Source organism: Maylandia zebra, linkage group LG5, assembly GCF_041146795.1.
Source record: "Maylandia zebra isolate NMK-2024a linkage group LG5, Mzebra_GT3a, whole genome shotgun sequence".
NCBI lineage: Eukaryota > Metazoa > Chordata > Actinopteri > Cichliformes > Cichlidae > Maylandia > Maylandia zebra.
Genome location: NC_135171.1, coordinates 30,298,087 through 30,314,772, shown reverse-complemented (window position 1 = coordinate 30,314,772; position 16,686 = coordinate 30,298,087). Strand labels below are relative to the sequence as shown.

Sequence of the window (16,686 nt, the reverse complement as noted above, 5' to 3'; positions counted from 1 at the left end):
AGTTGTAGCCACAGCTGCCCTGGGGCAGACTGACAGAAGCGAGGCTGCCATATCGCGCCATCGGCCCCTCTGGCCAACACCAGTAGGCGGCAGGTGAAGTGTCTTGCCCAAGGACACAACGACCGAGACTGTCCGAGCCGGGGCTCGAACGGCAACCTTCCGGTTACAAGACGAACTGTCAACTCTTTGAGCCACGAGTGCGGTCCTTTACAAAGTTCTTTACAGTAGCCAGTGTTAACCACTGGTGTTAATGTGCTACTTAAAACCAGCTTCAGCTTATCCCAGAGCTACCAAAGAATGAAATGGTTTGCAACTCCCACCAGGAGGGATGCGCACAAATAACGTTAATAATTAGTCTGATTTTTAATGCCAGCGGCAGTATTATTGACACTGTTGAAGATGATTGCTATTAATCATTGTTCCTCTTCAGACACAGTGGGGGGTAAGAATGACATGGTAATCACAAAACATGTAGAAATGTGATGCCGATTTTTAATGATTGCTGTTTATCCCCCAAAATCATCAGGTAGTGGAAAGAGATGCTGAAGTAATGGTTTCACCAATGATTGTATTTTTAATTAGAAGGTGGAGGATTATGAGTGATTATATTTCATCATTCCAAAACGTCAGGGGGTTGGCAGTTTGATACTCGTTGATAGCTAACAACGATGAGCTGTGATCATTGACAGTGTGTGATAATTGATTGTTGATGAATGAATCAGATTTAATGAGATGTGCTGCTGTCTAGACAGCCATACAAGTGCATCTCACAAAATTGTTAAACTTGGTAAACTTTCATATTTTCTATATTTACTACTTGTAAAGTGAAATATTTCAAACCTTTATTGTTGATCGTTTATGGTGTATAGAAAATCATAAAAACAGTTCCACAAATTATCAAATATTTCATTTCAGGTTTTAGTAAATTTGCTAAGCAAAAATTGTAAATACCATTTATCTCTTGGTTTCCTTCAGCACACATAACCATAATCATGGGGAAGACTGCTGACTTGACAGCTGTTCAGATGATGATCATTGGCACCCTCCACAGAGGGTCATTGTTTAAATGGGTGGCGTGAGTGTTGTATCAAAGCATATTAAACTGGAATGAACTGGAACTGGAATGGAAAAGTGTGGCAGGAAAAACTGTACAAGCATCAGGGATGATCACTGCCTTGAGAGGTTTATAGGAAAAGTTGTTTTTTTTTAAAGAACTTGAGAGAATCAAACAAGGATTGGACAGAGGCTGGTGTCAGTGCATCAAGAGCCACGATACACTGATGTCTTCAGGGATTAATCTACAACTGCTGCATTCCTAATATCAAGTCACACCTGAACCAGAGACTACATCAGAAGTGTCTTTCCTGGGCAAAGGAGAAAATGAAATATTCAGTTGTCCAAAGTCCTCTTTTCAGATTAAGGTAAAATTTGCATTTCTTTTTTTCTTTTGAAATCAATGTCCTAGAGTTTGGAGCATGAGTGGAGTGGCATAGAATCCAAGGTGTTTGAAATCTACTGTGAGGTTACAGTTTTACATTTTGTGCTGATTTGGGGTGCCATGTCATGTGCTGGTGTTGGTGGCAGTTGGTCCACCTGCTTTTATTAAGCCCAAAATCAGTGGAGCCATCTACCAGGCATGTTTCAATCTGCTGACAAGCCTTATGTAGCTGTTGATTAGTGCCAAAGCTACTACCAGAAGAGGAAGGAACAACATTGGGTGAAAAGGGGTGATTCAGGGAGGAGTTGAGACAGGCTGTGGGTGGTAGGGAAGAGTTAGTTACCAGATGACTGGGAAAGTACAGCTGTACTGCTGAGTAAAAGTTTGGTTATCATCTGGCCAGAGGGAAGAGGAGAAGAGACTTGGTGTTGGAATGAGGCCATATAGGAAAGTATTCAAAAGAACATGTTAGAAAAGAAAACGCGGGATAGTCGGGGAGATTAAAAAAGTAGTCTGAGTAAATGGAAACTAGGCTTTCAGCAAAGAGAGAGGTCACAAAGGAAAAGACTTACAGTGTTTTGTAAGGCTAGATATCAAGGAAGGAGAAACAGACTTGTAAAGTTGGCAAGGCAGAGAGATGTGCACTAGATAAGAGTGATTAAGGACAGAAATGGAAATGTGCTAACAAGTGAAGGGAGCATGCTGAGAAGATGGAGTACTTTGAGCATCTGATGAATGAAGAAAATATGAGAGGACAGATGGAGGAAAGTTAGTGATTCAGGGAGTGCGGTGCATTAGTAGGGAGAACGTGAGAGAAGTTGAGAAAAGAATGAAGACTGGAACGGTGGTTGATCCAGATGACATTGCTGTGGAGGTATAGAGATGTCTAGGGGGGGGACTGCATTTGGCTTTTTGACCAGATTGTTTAACACAATCTCTTACTCGAGAGAGGATGCCTGAGGAATGGAAAAAAAGTGTACTGGTGGCAATTTTCAAGAACAAGGCTCATGTGCCGAGCTGCAGTAACTATGGTGGGATGTAGTTGATTAGCCATACCATGAAGCTATGAGAAAGAGTTGTAGGTAGGTAGAGGTGACAGTTAGTGAGCAGCAGTACGCCTTGAGAAAGTGAGAAAGCACTACAGGTATCGATCGGAATGACAGATGGGTTAAGGTGTGAATGGGATTACATTAGGGACCAGCTCTGATCAGATCCTCCTGTTGTTTGCCATGATGATGGGCAAGGTGACAGATGAGGTCAGGCTGGAGTCTCTGTGGATGACAATATTTGCAGATGACACTGTAATCTATAACAAGAGTAAGGAGCAGGTGGAAGTCTGAAGAAGATGGAGGTATGCATTGGAGAGAAGAGGAATGAAAGTATAAGCAACACGGAATAAATGGGTGGGAATGAGAAGGAGAAAGGTGGAAATGCAAGGAGCAGAGGTAGTGAAGGTGAGTTTAAATTAGGTCAATTGTCCAAAGGGATGAACAGTACACAAAGAAAGGTGATGAAAAGAGCCAGGGGTGGTGGAGTGGGTGGAAATGAGTGTCAGGGGTGATTTGTTATGGAAAGATAGCAATGAGAGTAAAAGGGAAGGTTTAGAAGATGGTAGTGAGACCTGATGGACGGCTTGGAGATGGTGCCACTTACAAAAAAGATGGTAGGCTGAGCTTGAGATGGAAAAGTTGCAGAAGTTAAGATTTTCATTGGGAGTGACCAGGATGAACAGGATCATTGGCACCATTCAGTTTCAGTGGTTTCAAGATGATGTTTGAGAGACTTGTTTGCGTATATGCAGAGGAGAGAGCGTGAATATACTGGACATAGAGCTATGCCAGGCATGAGGAAAAGAGGGCGACCGCAGAGAAGAGTCATGCATGTAGTGAAGGAAGACTTGCAAAAGAGTCTGTCTGTGTTTGTGTGTATACACATCCAGCATGCATTGCAGAAAACATGACTCTCAGGGAGCAGTTTAAACATACCAGCCAATCTTAAAGCAGCCTTGAAGGGAAGTTGGAGAATCAAATCTTCAGGTATGGTTTTTAAATTTTAAAATGTATTTATTTATTTTTAATAGCAGAGATGCAGAACTTAAGAAATTGCCAAATACGAAATTCTCTAAATTAAAATATACAGTGTTTGATTTCTTGCTAGCTTATTTACTGAACTAGCTAAACCGTTATTGACTGGTGCAATTTTTATGTTTCCCATGGACAACATGGTTGCAAGATATATTTCTTCCACATCTGACGTATCATCTGTTGTATCACTCTTTATTGAACCATGTCCAACTTTAAAGCTGATTTTCCTTCCTCCATCGTTCTCTCCTCTATCTTTTTTGCACCTGACAGCCTTCAAACAGCTGGAAACAGCATCTCAAGGCTTGTGTTTGTGTGTATTTGTGTAAGTCGACAGCATTCTGTGTTGTTTGACACATCAGCTGCAGGGAGCTCTGGTCTTAATAGGCTATTACACACTATAATACCCCCCAACACACTCACACACTTTTCCATCCATGCTGAGGTACACACATGCATAAGTTGCTGACAGTGGAACAAATACATAAGTTAAGCACAAAAAAGCCTATTGAAATTTGCTTTTCAAAATGCTCATGCACAAACCTGTCAGGATACATCCCAAAATAATTTACCAGAACATAGAACATTTAAGGAAGAAAGGGGAGACGGATGTTCACACACTTAGAAGCTGCTCAGTCTCTCTCTAACCCATATACACACTTACACTCAATCACACATGCTATTAAATTCCCTAATGCCTTGAGCCGGTCTGACAGCGGAGTGTATTCCGTGAGTGAGTTGAGCTCCATAGGGAGTTAACTGATTAAGTATATCTGTGACAGACACAATCCCTGCTTAGTAGCTACTGAAAAGAGCAGGAGGAAGAGAAGAGAGGAAAGGGAAGGGAAGGAAGGAGAGGACAGAAGAGTAAAACATCTTGTTCAGCAGTTTCAACTTGCTACTGTGAGCATGTTTGTATTTTTCTCAGTTCAATATGTTAAAGAGGACATAATTCCTAACAGGTTTCCCTGTTTTCAACTGTGTAATTAACAAGTAACTTGTTGTGTTAAAGTGTTAGACTTTGTTTTAAACCATTTGTTTGATTTGCTTTTTATGAAAATGTAATATCACTAAATAATCTTAAGGCTTCTCTTTAATTCTCTTTTAAGTATTTGAGTGTCAAACAGGTAAAGCAATTACAGGAAGTAGAAGAATCAAAGGGAAAAGGGGATATTTTTTATAAAGAGGTTATGGAATGTAGCATAAGTTTCCATGCTTTCATGCTTCTTGTCTGTAATAGTGCCACTTTATCTCTCCAGCATTGAAAAATATAACCTAATGGGCGTAACGCTCTTTATTCTCAAACAGCAAGATCTTTTATATGTTTTAGCTGTCTTCAGGCAGCTGGAGAGACACTGGAATATTAAAGAGCCAGTATAGAGGCTTTTACTAACTCATATGCTCAAATGACCGTAATGTAATATCTGCCGGAGGTGAATAAAGTTTTGTTCAATATGAATAACTCAGTAATTACTATGTTGTCCTGTCTTTAAAACAAAAACAAACCCACAAGAAAGAAGAGTCTCATCTGTTTTAACTGAATTAATTTTCCCAAATTAATCACACAGCTATTCAGTCCAAGATTGTGCGTTTTGATTGGCATTTAATTAAATTGTAATTTTGAACCAAATTATATCATGGTCAAATTATGTGTGATGCCTTGTTTCAGAGTTAGTGAAGGTAAAAAACAAACAAACATAAAAAACTCACTTATTGGATACAAATACCAGAAGCAAATGTTCCATTCTTTTGTACAATGCAATGTTCTCAGGGTTATCTGTGAGAGCTGCTGTTTTAAAACACAAAAGAGCTTTGAAAGTTTAAATAAAATATCTTCATAAGCGATGATGTGTGATCTTGATATGTGTTTATTCTAGTTTCCAAATGTGCTCCAGGTTAGACCATGCAAAGCAGAGGTACTGTTTTCAGTGGTGGGTGGCCTTATATAACCTGAATAATTTTTTTTGCCTCATCAAGCCTGAACAATTTAGGGTGGTCACTGGCCTTTTAAAGCAATAAAAGGGCAATATATTCATGAAACTGGAAAATAATGACTTCATAGATTATCCCCTGCTGATATTTGCAGTATATTTCATGGGTCTTACTTTTGGTGGTAAGTAATAAAAAAATGCATCTTGACCTTTGATTTATAGAAGAGAGCAAAAAACAGCTGCTTGTGTTTGCTGTGGTACAATAGCAGTCATTAGGGCTGGTGGCTCCTGCTCATTTTATTTGTGTACAGCCCTCATGTGCAGTGCATACCATCTGATGTCTCCAAATTACAGGTCTCTCCTGCCCTGGTAAATTTGCTAGAGATAAAAAAAACAAGTCTATATTGTTTGGCCTTTTCCTTACCCCCTCAAGTTAACAAGTCCTCCCCAACAAAACTTTGGCAGTGGCTGCTGGAATAATGGCAAGATTTTGAAAATAGAAGACAGAAATGAGACAGAGAATGGAACCAAACTAAAAGCAGAGAGTAGAGAGAAGATGAGAAGAGAGGAAAGTAGAGAGGGGAGTTGCAAGGTTATGAAGATAGGGCGACTCAGCAGAAGAGTGGAGCTCATTAATGAGTAATGGGTTCGTGACACTTTGCCCTTGGACACCACAGTGTCTGATGGCTTTGTTGTTACTCCAGTGCTACAGACACCAACATGAGGCTGAGTGCACATATCTTCTCTATATTTTATGTCTCCATCCATATCTGGATGTAAGTTACAAAGACTTGATCAACTACACATTTTTATATTGGGGTTAAGACTTTGTATAATACTGGATTTAGTATTAGGTTCTTATTGCCTGAGTTGCCTGAGCGTGAGGTTTTAATTTTACAGTTAAAGTTCACATATTTTTCACAATTTCATTATTTTATTTTGCGCATCTAAAGCTTCTGTCATTCTAGTAGTGTACATTAACACCATCATCCTTCTGTCTGAAAACTTTTACCTCCTTCTTCAGAAAAGCACAGTCTGGTCTGATGCTAGAAGTGCTGCCTTAGAGGTGTCAATTGCTTACAAAATCTGGAGTTCACCCACAAAAGTATCGCTATGTGATAGAGGCATTCTTATTTGAGAACAATAGCAAATTAGCCACTAGTTGGTTATTATGCTAGCATAATAGAAATTAATGTAGATTTGGTAAAGAAGCGAAGCCTAAATTATAAACAGGGCATTTCATCTAATAAAATGTGTTGTTGTTGGGTGAAAATGACTTCCTTCGCCTAGTTGATGGGTTTTATAATTGTGCAAACCTTTTACGTGAATGAAAAGAGAAAAAACTACAAATATCTGTAATATCTGTGCCTGCAAATGTAATCATTGAAGTGTGTATTTGAGGTTGGCTTGGTTCTAACAAAAGACTTTCTTTTGCTTTCAGAATCAGTTGCTCCTGCATGTATGCGCACACAGTATATATCATACTAACAAAAAGATGTCTACAGTTCTCTTTCTCCCACTCACTCACTCATACACTCAATGATACACACCCCATCAGCCTTTTCAAGCCTGTGCCCCATGTCCACATCTGTAGCGTTTTCAAGCCAGTACCTCCTGCTATTTGAGCCCAATTAGAAGCTCCCCTCCCCGTGCAGGCTAGTGGGAAGGGCCCCTCCCTTCTTTCCTCCAGCCTCATATCAGTGGCTTCTGTGTTATGACAGCCTCTGACACTAGCCCTGCGTAATTACTGCTGCCTGAAGCAGCAAGATGGCATGGGGAATGAGAGAGAGAGGGGGGAGGAGAGACAGGTAGCTGAAAGAAGACCATGGAGGGGGAGGAGAGGAGGAGGTAGACAGAAATGGACAGGATCAGCAGAGAAAAGGAATAGAAATCGAAGAGGCAGATGAGAAACGGAGTAAAAGACGGAGAAGAGAAGGAAGAAAAAGACAGAGAGGGAACGAGCAGACGGCTGGCAGACTACCTCCTGTTGTGTTTGTTTTTACATGCTGTGTATTTTTGTGTGTGCACATGTGTGTGTTTGACTGAGTGACTGAGAGAGTGAGAGAGTTGAGAGCGTGAGTGTGAGTGCGCTGATAGCTGATGACAGAATCTTGTACCAGCAGAGTGGCGTCATGCTGCCATCATTGTTGCTGCCCAGCCAGAGCTGCAACATTACTCTGATAGCAGTTATACAAATAATTCTCCTCAAGGTGATCCTAAAAGTGATAATCAAGGTGTTATATGTTGTTATTCTAAGAATTTGTACTGTATTCTGTGCTTTAATTCACCTGACCGTGTGGATGAATAGTCTGCAGTTGAGGCTTGTCATACTTGCACTGGCTGTTTTAATGCAGTCCTGGGGTAATCCCTACTGACGGTCATGACCTTTCTATGCAGTCGTCTTTTCATATTAAGTGATCGTGAAACCCTTGGTTCTGTAATTTGGCCAAGAGATGCAACAGAATTCTGGGATAACCCCGAGTGCAGCATTTTGTAGATGTTTACACAAGATGTCACTTAGTTTATTAAGTTTATGTTGTTCAGTCACCACATGTTATACGCACAGGCTAAATAGTACATATACATTTCTGGAAAAAAAATACAAAATAAATAACAAATCAGCAAAAGCATGTACAGTCAAAGATGTCTTTGCTTTTATACTTACATTTATTTTCATTTTTACTCTTCTGCACTGAAACAAATGTCTGCAAGAGTCTACATGAAAGGTTTAAACTCCAAAGTTTCAGCTTCTGAACATTACTGAGACTGCACTAAGCTTACAGATAAACAGCTTATCACAGATGTAAAGGTTGGCCAGCAACTGATTCCATTTGAGAGCTAAGAACTTGAGCTAAATACATCTACACCATGGTCTGGCTATTAAAAGCACCATTTTTGAGAGATGTTTTACCAAAAAAATGTGCTTGGAGTAACATAGCTCATCTGCACATTTGAGCCTTATAATAAAGCCTATTAAGTATGAATCACATACTTAATAGGCTGTGTGACCATTCTGCAATGGGCCATTTGTGATGGGTTTTTTTTTTTGGTACTTGAACCTTGAATCACCATTAAAATTATCGAATGATTTTGTTCCATGTAAAAATTATATAAAATGACTGTCCATGTGATGTCAAATTTTCTATTCTACTCTGTGACAAAATAAACAAAATAAGGTGTTAGGTGATAGATATGAGCTATGACACATTTTAGTTGCTGAAATATTAACGTTTTTCTCAAATTCAGCATACAGACTGCATATTTTTTACATTTTGGAGACTGTAGAGAATTATTTACAGCAATGATTAATGAAACAATGAAATATTAAAAACTTTGATGGTGTAGGCTCAAACCTGGACATGGACACGTATGTTAAGCAGTGTTTCTGAGAACTTGTCTCTCTCTGTTTGACCTGCAATAGATTGGCCACTTGCCGAATCAGAGATGGGTTTGGCTCATTCGAATTGTAATTGAATAGGAATTTAAGAAAAATGTACGGATCTTTATTTTCCTGTTTTTTTTTTTTTCTTTTGTCAGAACCACTAGAAATGTCCTAGCTCTCACTGAAGATTTGGACCCATTTTATGGTCTTTATCAACAAATGGTGTTTGTTACCTTCTTAATATAAAAAGTAGTTAAAAAAATCATATCACCTTTAACGTCATCTAAATAAATAGTACACTCTTATGCTTTCCAGGATATTGTTCAGCTGCTTGGCAACATCCTTATTATAGAAAATCCAAATACATGCTGTATGTTCTAAATGATTTTGCTTGTTAAAAAAAGTTAACGGTCTCTGCAATTTTATCCTACTTCTGAGTATGTTTACTCCGCTGAAGGCCTCATTTTGTGCCAGCTATGAATGGAAATGAATTCACACATCAATTCTAAGATAGTCATCAAAACAAAAAAAATGTTAACGCCTTTTTAACATAATGATTGCTCCCATGCAACTCTATAAACCCAGAGAAAATGGTTTCCATTGAATGCATGAGTCATCAACCACACAGTAGATCTGCTAACATAAAAGCTCTGTTTCTGAAGCAGTTTAACAATTTACAATTTGAATTAACAACTCAATTCAAAATGAGTAAAAAATAAATCCTGCAGAAATACTAGAAGTTTAATTCATGGTTTCAGTTGTTACGTTGTTACGTTGTTCCATCCCAAGCATTCTCAATTGCTACCACAGTTCAGAGGTCTAGGCTGCTCAACAACCAAAGATGTGCGTCCTTTTATACTAGGATGATGACCAGGATGACAGAAATATTTATGAGATGCCATTTCAGAGACTGAAAGGTAACAACATTCCACATTTCTCCTAGCCTCTTATGTTATTTATCTTTATCTTATACTTGCCAACTACACGTGACATAATTTTTACCTCTCTTCTGCTCTTGTCTTCTTGTTTTCTTTGTAATATCTCACATTTACCGACCTGCTCTTTTCCATTTAGTCTGTATTCGCTTTCTTTCTTTCTTTTTCAAAAAATTAAAAACTTTCAAGAAGCAGTGCAATCATTCTTATTTGTCCCCATCATCTGCAATTACCTGCTGTTGCTATGTTACAACTAAGTTTAAAAAGAAAAAAAATCACTGCCTCCCATTACACTTAATAACTCATATGTGTCCCAATGCTATAGATAGCTATTATACAGCCAAGAACAAAATAATTGACACTCAAAAAGAAAAAGAAAAAAAAATTCATCATGGTGACATGGATAATGAGGGTGAACAGTGAGTGAGGTGAGAGGTTCTGCTGTTATGATTATTACAGATAATCTGAGATTCAAAGATATATTAAAATTCTTATAGATTGTAAAAATAGTCTTGTGATTATCAATTTATTTATTTATAATTTTATTTATTATTATTAGGTTTTTGGGACTTATAGGTCTGGTGTGTTGAACCTTCACTCTAACTTCATAAACTCCTTGAGATGTAACAACTTGTGTTTGTATATGTGCTTGTGCTATTTGAATATGTGATACTTCTCTACCTGGATTTATTTTAACTCTTTTTAAAACTGTGCCATCTCTGGACACTTACTGTCATTGTCCAAAAAAATGGACATACCTGCAGAAAACAGGAGATGCTGACATGCTAAAGAAGCAGGAAGAACAAAGTTCCATTCTAACAACCGTGACTGAGAGAGAAGAGGAGATATAAGTCTCATGGGACACAAAAACAGATACGCTAATAGTAAGGAATTGGAAATAAAAATGTCCTATCAGCAGCCACCCATGGACTAATCCATGGGTGGCTGCTGATGGGATGAAAGTTGGAAATTGATCTGTGCGAGGGCGTCTGATGTTGAAAAACCCAAAACATCTCATGACTTCAGAAACATCACTGGAGATGCATCCCAGCGAGAGCAACAAAGATGTATCTTACACACATTACATGTGAGAAATTGCCAAAGAAATGACTCTGGATCCCACTGTTACCATTAGCGATCTTCAGACAGTCGTGGATAAAATCCAAGCGGTTATAGAAAAAGAGGACGGATTGCGGCTTTTATTGACAAATGGTGCCTACTGGGTCATATTACTATGAAGAAGTACTGTTGCTGCTTGCACTTTGAACTATTAGCTTTGGATTATGTCCACAATTTCTCTTGATTTTGCTATTCCAGCAACTATTTCAAAGCAGAAGAGAAGTCCAAAGCCATCTTTTTTTCTCATTCGGTGATCACATGTCACTGTTTGCAAATGGTACAGTAGACATTTCATTTGAACAATTTGTTCAACAGCTTTTACAGCTAAAAGGAATCATTGCATAGTACCCGAAAAAGCCTGTGAGACAAACAAATCTGTGTTGCTTGTCATTTGGTAGTAAATGCAATAGCATTTGCTGACAGAGGCAGCAAGTAATGGAAACAGAATTTGTCCCATCATCCTGACTTATGCAAATGATATTTGTCATAAATCTGCACTGGGGAGTTATGCACAAAATGTTACTTTAATACTTTTATGTGTTTGCTTCTGTCATACCCATTCAGATCATCTGAATGGAACTGCTCTGAGACCAAATGAACTAAAGTGGGGGAAAAAAACATTTGAAATGAAGTGTCGAAATAAAACTATACCAAGGGAACTGAGGATGTTTGGTGTTTCTGGGTGACACAATTTAACTTTTTAACTTTAACTATCTTGCTTAGTCAAGATTAACTAAAGGTTATCTACTCAGGTAAAAGATGCCAATGCTGACTATTAACAGGAGACAGGACTTGATCCATCAACAATTACAAAGAACAGGCAACAGCAGCAGGAAAAGTGCACTTACATTTGTTGTTTGGACTCATAACCTTGGGCCTGGTTAGCTAGTTCCCCCTCCAGTCAGTTAGTTTTTCCGATCTGTGGGTAAATGTAACTTTAGGCCTGTTGTATTTTTGTGCTATCTGATCCCACAGACGATCACACCAGAGTCCGACTGCAGTTGCTGGATGGAGACCCCCACTCTGACTACATCAATGCCAATTATATTGACGTGAGTGTTTACACAACTACACTCGAACACATGCACACATACACTGTAGTGATGATCCAAACAATGAGTCTTGTGTAGGAAACCCTCTACTGTATTTACAACTTCATCATATGCCAACTGTAGTATTTGCTCCTGTTGGTAGCTGCTTACATCACTTGGTTGAAACTTGAGAGACGTCTAACTTGGAAAGCACACCCTTTGCCTCACAAATAGTTATTATTTTATGTGAGTTTCACTGACATGTCCTCACAGGTTGTAATAGTCTCTTTCTGCATGGATGCCCTGAATATCAAATAGCATGGATGTCAGTCAGTCAGTCAATAGTATGGATGATGTCATATTCTCAGTTTCAAATCAGATGCAGACACCTGCCTCTGCACACAAACAATATTGCTTTAAATTTGTACCAGTGAATCAGGTCCTTAGTTAAGGTTACCACAGCAGATAAAACCATCAGTGTTGTTTTTTTCCCCCCTTTGAACTCCATTCCTTCACCAACGGGCACATAAAAAAAATTAAAAGGGGGAAAACATACCCCCCTCCTTGTTTACCCTTTCCTCCTTTAATTACATCAGTCATTCCATCACCTCCCACTGTGTGTCCCTCTTATTACCTTTCCTTATCCATCCATCCATCGTTCGTTTTTACTCCCTTCCTCTCTCCCCTGCAGGTATTGTGCTTCACTTATTGATTTAATCTCCTGCTCACAGCTTACTGTTGTAATGGTAGTCTTAATAAATCTGGTACAAAATCAGTCTCACAGACTAGATTGTTTCTTAAGAAGAAAAGAAAAGAATTGAAAAAGTAAAACACATCCCCCCGTGAAGATAACGTCATGCTCACAAAGTGATTCTAATGGCAAAGTGAAAATGATAAATGCTTTTATCTCAACAAGGTTATCCATCTTATAGGGAATCGTGATGGGACAAGAGAGAGAAATAATCGCTGGTTGGAGACCGGTGTCTTTTTATCCAACAGAGGGAAAATTTAGTGACTGGGAAAAAATGAAGGATAAAACATGGAAAAAACTGAACGTGAAGACAAGACAGAGAAGGAGAGTGAGAGATGATGAATGAATGAGAAGATGACTAACAACGAGGACAAATGAAGTGAAGAAAAGGCAACACAATTGGGAAAAACTGAATGAAAGAATAGGGCAGGAATGTTTTAGTATATTTTGGTTAAAAATGCAAAATGTAACACTTTATCTAACTTTGGGGAGTGAAAAGGAAAACAGCCGAAATAGCGGGAGATGGGTGAAGACTGATTCCCTGGAAAAAATAGTGAGTAGGAATGAGAATTCTTGAAAAACAATGTGCTAAAAATAGAGGAAATTTAGATGTTGGATAGGAAAAATAAAGAATATAAAGAGAAAAATGGATATGACAAAAGTGTGGCGATACATATTTTTTTATTGCTTCCTTTTTTCTGTCTCGCAGGGGTACCATAGACCCAGACATTACATCGCCACACAAGGTAATTAAACTGACGTGATAAGTGTGTGTGAGAAGCACTAATGCGTGCTTCCACATTTGTGTAGATACGAATGTGTGCATGTGATCCTATTTGTGTGCGTGTGTGTGTATGCGTGTAGGACCCACCTGGTAAATGTCGTCCTCTCGGACTGGAAGGCTATTACCACAACCTCCTAAATCTAAACTGCCGTATAAAACCCCCCTGACAAATTTAAGACCCCATTACCTCAAACCCCCAAACTACTATCTGGGATTGATGGTGTTCAAATACATGTGTGTGTCTGTATGGGTGTGTTTGTGCAAGTCTGTACTACCAGTGTTGACATTTTTACGTGGCATTGGAATGAACATATGCTTATTTACACACCTATATCTGTATGCTTGTTTATGTGTATCAAAATGTTTACACTGTGTGTGTTTGTGTGTTTGTCTGTCAGGGCCCATGCAAGAGACGGTGAGGGATTTCTGGAGAATGGTGTGGCAGGAGAATTCGGCCTCTATCGTCATGGTTACAAACCTTGTGGAAGTGGGAAGGGTGAGTTTATCATCCAAGCAGCTCCAAAAATGTGTGTATTAGAAGTAAATAAAGTATATGTATATCTCTGTGTGTGTCTATATGTATATATGTATGATCTAGTTATATGTGCTGTTGTTTTACCTGGAGCTTTAGTTTTCCTCCAGTCACACTACTGAATTACTTTGCGATGCCGTCTAGTAAATTCTAATCAGTATCATCTCTGCCTCTTGATGCTCATGGGGAGATAATCAACACCACGTAAGGCATATTTTAAAACACAATGACAATAAAAACGATCTTTTCCAGGTGAAGTGTGTTCGTTACTGGCCTGATGAGACAGAGGTGTACGGAGACATCAAGGTGACCCTCATAGAGACTGAACCACTGGCGGAATATGTCATACGGACGTTCACTGTTCAAAAGGTAAACAAGTAAACTTTATATTTAATGGCAAGAGTATATTTTTAATTCTTTATTCTATAATTCAGGAATCAAGTATGCCATGGTCAATTCCACTGAGAATGTAGTGAAAATGAAAACAATAGTTGTTAAAAAAGTGAGAATTATTCCACATTCAGGACTTCAAATACCAGTTCTACCAGCAGCTTTAATTGGAAATATGAAGATTTAACTTTCCTGCTCTGAAAAAGGCAAAAGCTGTTGATGTCTTTGTCATAGTATTTATCCTGCATTTTAACATTGAGTCATGATGTCACACCAATTTTCTTTGCCCCACAAGGCCTGTGATGGGATTTGAACCCACTCATGCTCTCTAGCAGCATATTTACACCCTATCTTAGCTTGTATTGCTTCCATATTTTGTAAAGCCCAGACCTAGATTACCATTACAGCCAATATGTGATTGGGGATTTATGGCGAGTGAGCTCTGTTACTTGTTTGCTTCTCACTGTTTAAGAGGAATCTTGAAAGCATAATCTTGGCACTTGTAATCAGGCAGGAGGGATTTGAGAGGAGAATAGATGATCGACGAATGTAGTTTCATTGTTGTGATGTTGTTCTCCAGGGCTCTGCACACTGAATGCAAAAACTGCAGAAATGCACATTACAACAAGACACAGGCTGTGATCCAAAATCCTTTATCTTTCGAGCGACTTTCAGTCTTGTTTTTTTATTCTCAGTCTCTGTTTGCCTGTTCCATTGTTTTTCCTTTTCTCCTCCATTTTACTTTCTACCTCTTTTTGCTTGTTTGAGTATAGAAAGTATTTACAACACTCAAATCTTGCTTATATAAATATTTTACTTGGGAGTCAAGGGACAGAGGTTGATCTTTAGGTCCGTTACCATTTTAATACTATTTATTTTTTAGAATAGGTACCTATCTTCTACAGTTATTACACATTATAATACATGTTCCTGACTACTCTTGTGTGTTTTCCATTCGTTTTTCTTCTTTTTATACCTCAGTGTCATTTTTCCTCTATCCTCTATTTCCTTCCCCCCTCAGTCGTGCAAAATCAGCTTATAAAGACAAGTCTTGAAGTGTTTGCTGTCAGCTCATTTAGCAAGCCATTAATCCATACCACCTCTGAGTGCGTGCGCGTGCGCGTTAAAATTCAAAGGAAAGCTGATCTCTAAACGCCTGTCGTTTGACAGTATGCATAAATACTTACAAACACACATCAGACACTTGCTAATTCAAATTCTCCATCTTTAAAATTCAGTGGGTTTTTTCCACTGTGTGTGAGTGTGAAAAACAAAGAGAAAGCAAGACAGAGGGTATGTGGGTTCTGTGTAGCAACTAAATAGCCTCAGTTGCAGTGAATAATGAGAATAAGAGCTTAATGAAAAGGTTTATTAATGGCACATCCAAAGAGATTAACTGAGCACTGAGGAATAGAGGGTGACTAAGTAAGACTAAAAGAAAATGTGTGCAAATGTGTGCGTGTGAGTGGGAGAGAAAAAGAGCTAAAGATGCAGGATGACAAAAGGTAGCTCATCTTTGAATGTCAGAATGATAGCAGCTGTGAGAGAAAGAAGCAGCATATGTGAGTATAAAACTTTCTTAAGTAGCATTCATTTCATGTGTTGATGTTTTATGTGAAGTTCAAAATTTTGCTATAAGTGAAGTGGACTGTAAAGTAGTTTTACTGTCTCTGTTCTTAACTGTGCAGCCTTGACGTTAGCAAGAAAGTTTCCAGAGGTAGTCACAGCTGCAGCTGGAATGAAAGAGTACTACAGATAGTACTGTATGTACACACGTCGATTTTTTATTTTATTTTATTTATTTTTTATTAGTTTTTTCAAGCCAACAAGGGCTTGTTCGCCAATGTGCTAACACCCAAAATATGATTAATGACACTCATGTCAGGAGACCGCAGTAAACTGAAGGCTACAGTAGAGGCCAAACTCAACAGGACAAAACATTGCTTTGAAGACCAGCATACACATATCAGACAGGACATATGAGTCATTTTTCAACTGAAACTATAGTCCAGTGTAATGAATTGTAGGCAGTTGACATCTGTGTAGCAGCCGTTCAGAGTGAAAACAGCAGTTTGACAAAAAAATCAAGGGTAGCAAGGGCTTGTACTGGTCTGCGAGATTAAACACAGTCCAGACATGTTGGAGTAGTTCAACAAAGTGTTCTTCCTCAAATGAATGAGAAGATGCTTCTCAAGTGGCTCTCGACAATCAATATTTTGCCCAGAATGTTTTTTTCCAGCTTCTGCGTAGCTTAGCTGAGAAAAACGGATCGGCACTTCAAATCTGCCAAATAAATTAAATCCATTCTTATT

At 38.6% G+C, this 16,686-nt stretch overlaps 1 protein-coding gene across 11 annotated transcripts in view; it reads left to right on the top strand.

The window, feature by feature from the left end:
* The window catches only part of ptprt (protein tyrosine phosphatase receptor type T), a 328,497-nt gene that overhangs the window by 287,460 nt on the left and 24,351 nt on the right, over positions 1 to 16,686 (top strand). For 8 of the 11 annotated variants that reach the window (XM_014413046.3, XM_023155005.2, XM_014413045.3 and 5 more), the window contains 4 exons: positions 11,853 to 11,938; positions 13,378 to 13,414; positions 13,851 to 13,948; positions 14,237 to 14,353. In XM_014413046.3, the coding sequence (XP_014268532.1) occupies positions 11,853 to 11,938; positions 13,378 to 13,414; positions 13,851 to 13,948; positions 14,237 to 14,353 (338 nt within the window). The remainder of the gene's footprint in view (positions 1 to 11,852; positions 11,939 to 13,377; positions 13,415 to 13,850; positions 13,949 to 14,236; positions 14,354 to 16,686) is intronic. The other 3 variants (XM_014413047.3, XM_023155006.2, XM_014413042.3) reach the window with 1 other exon arrangement.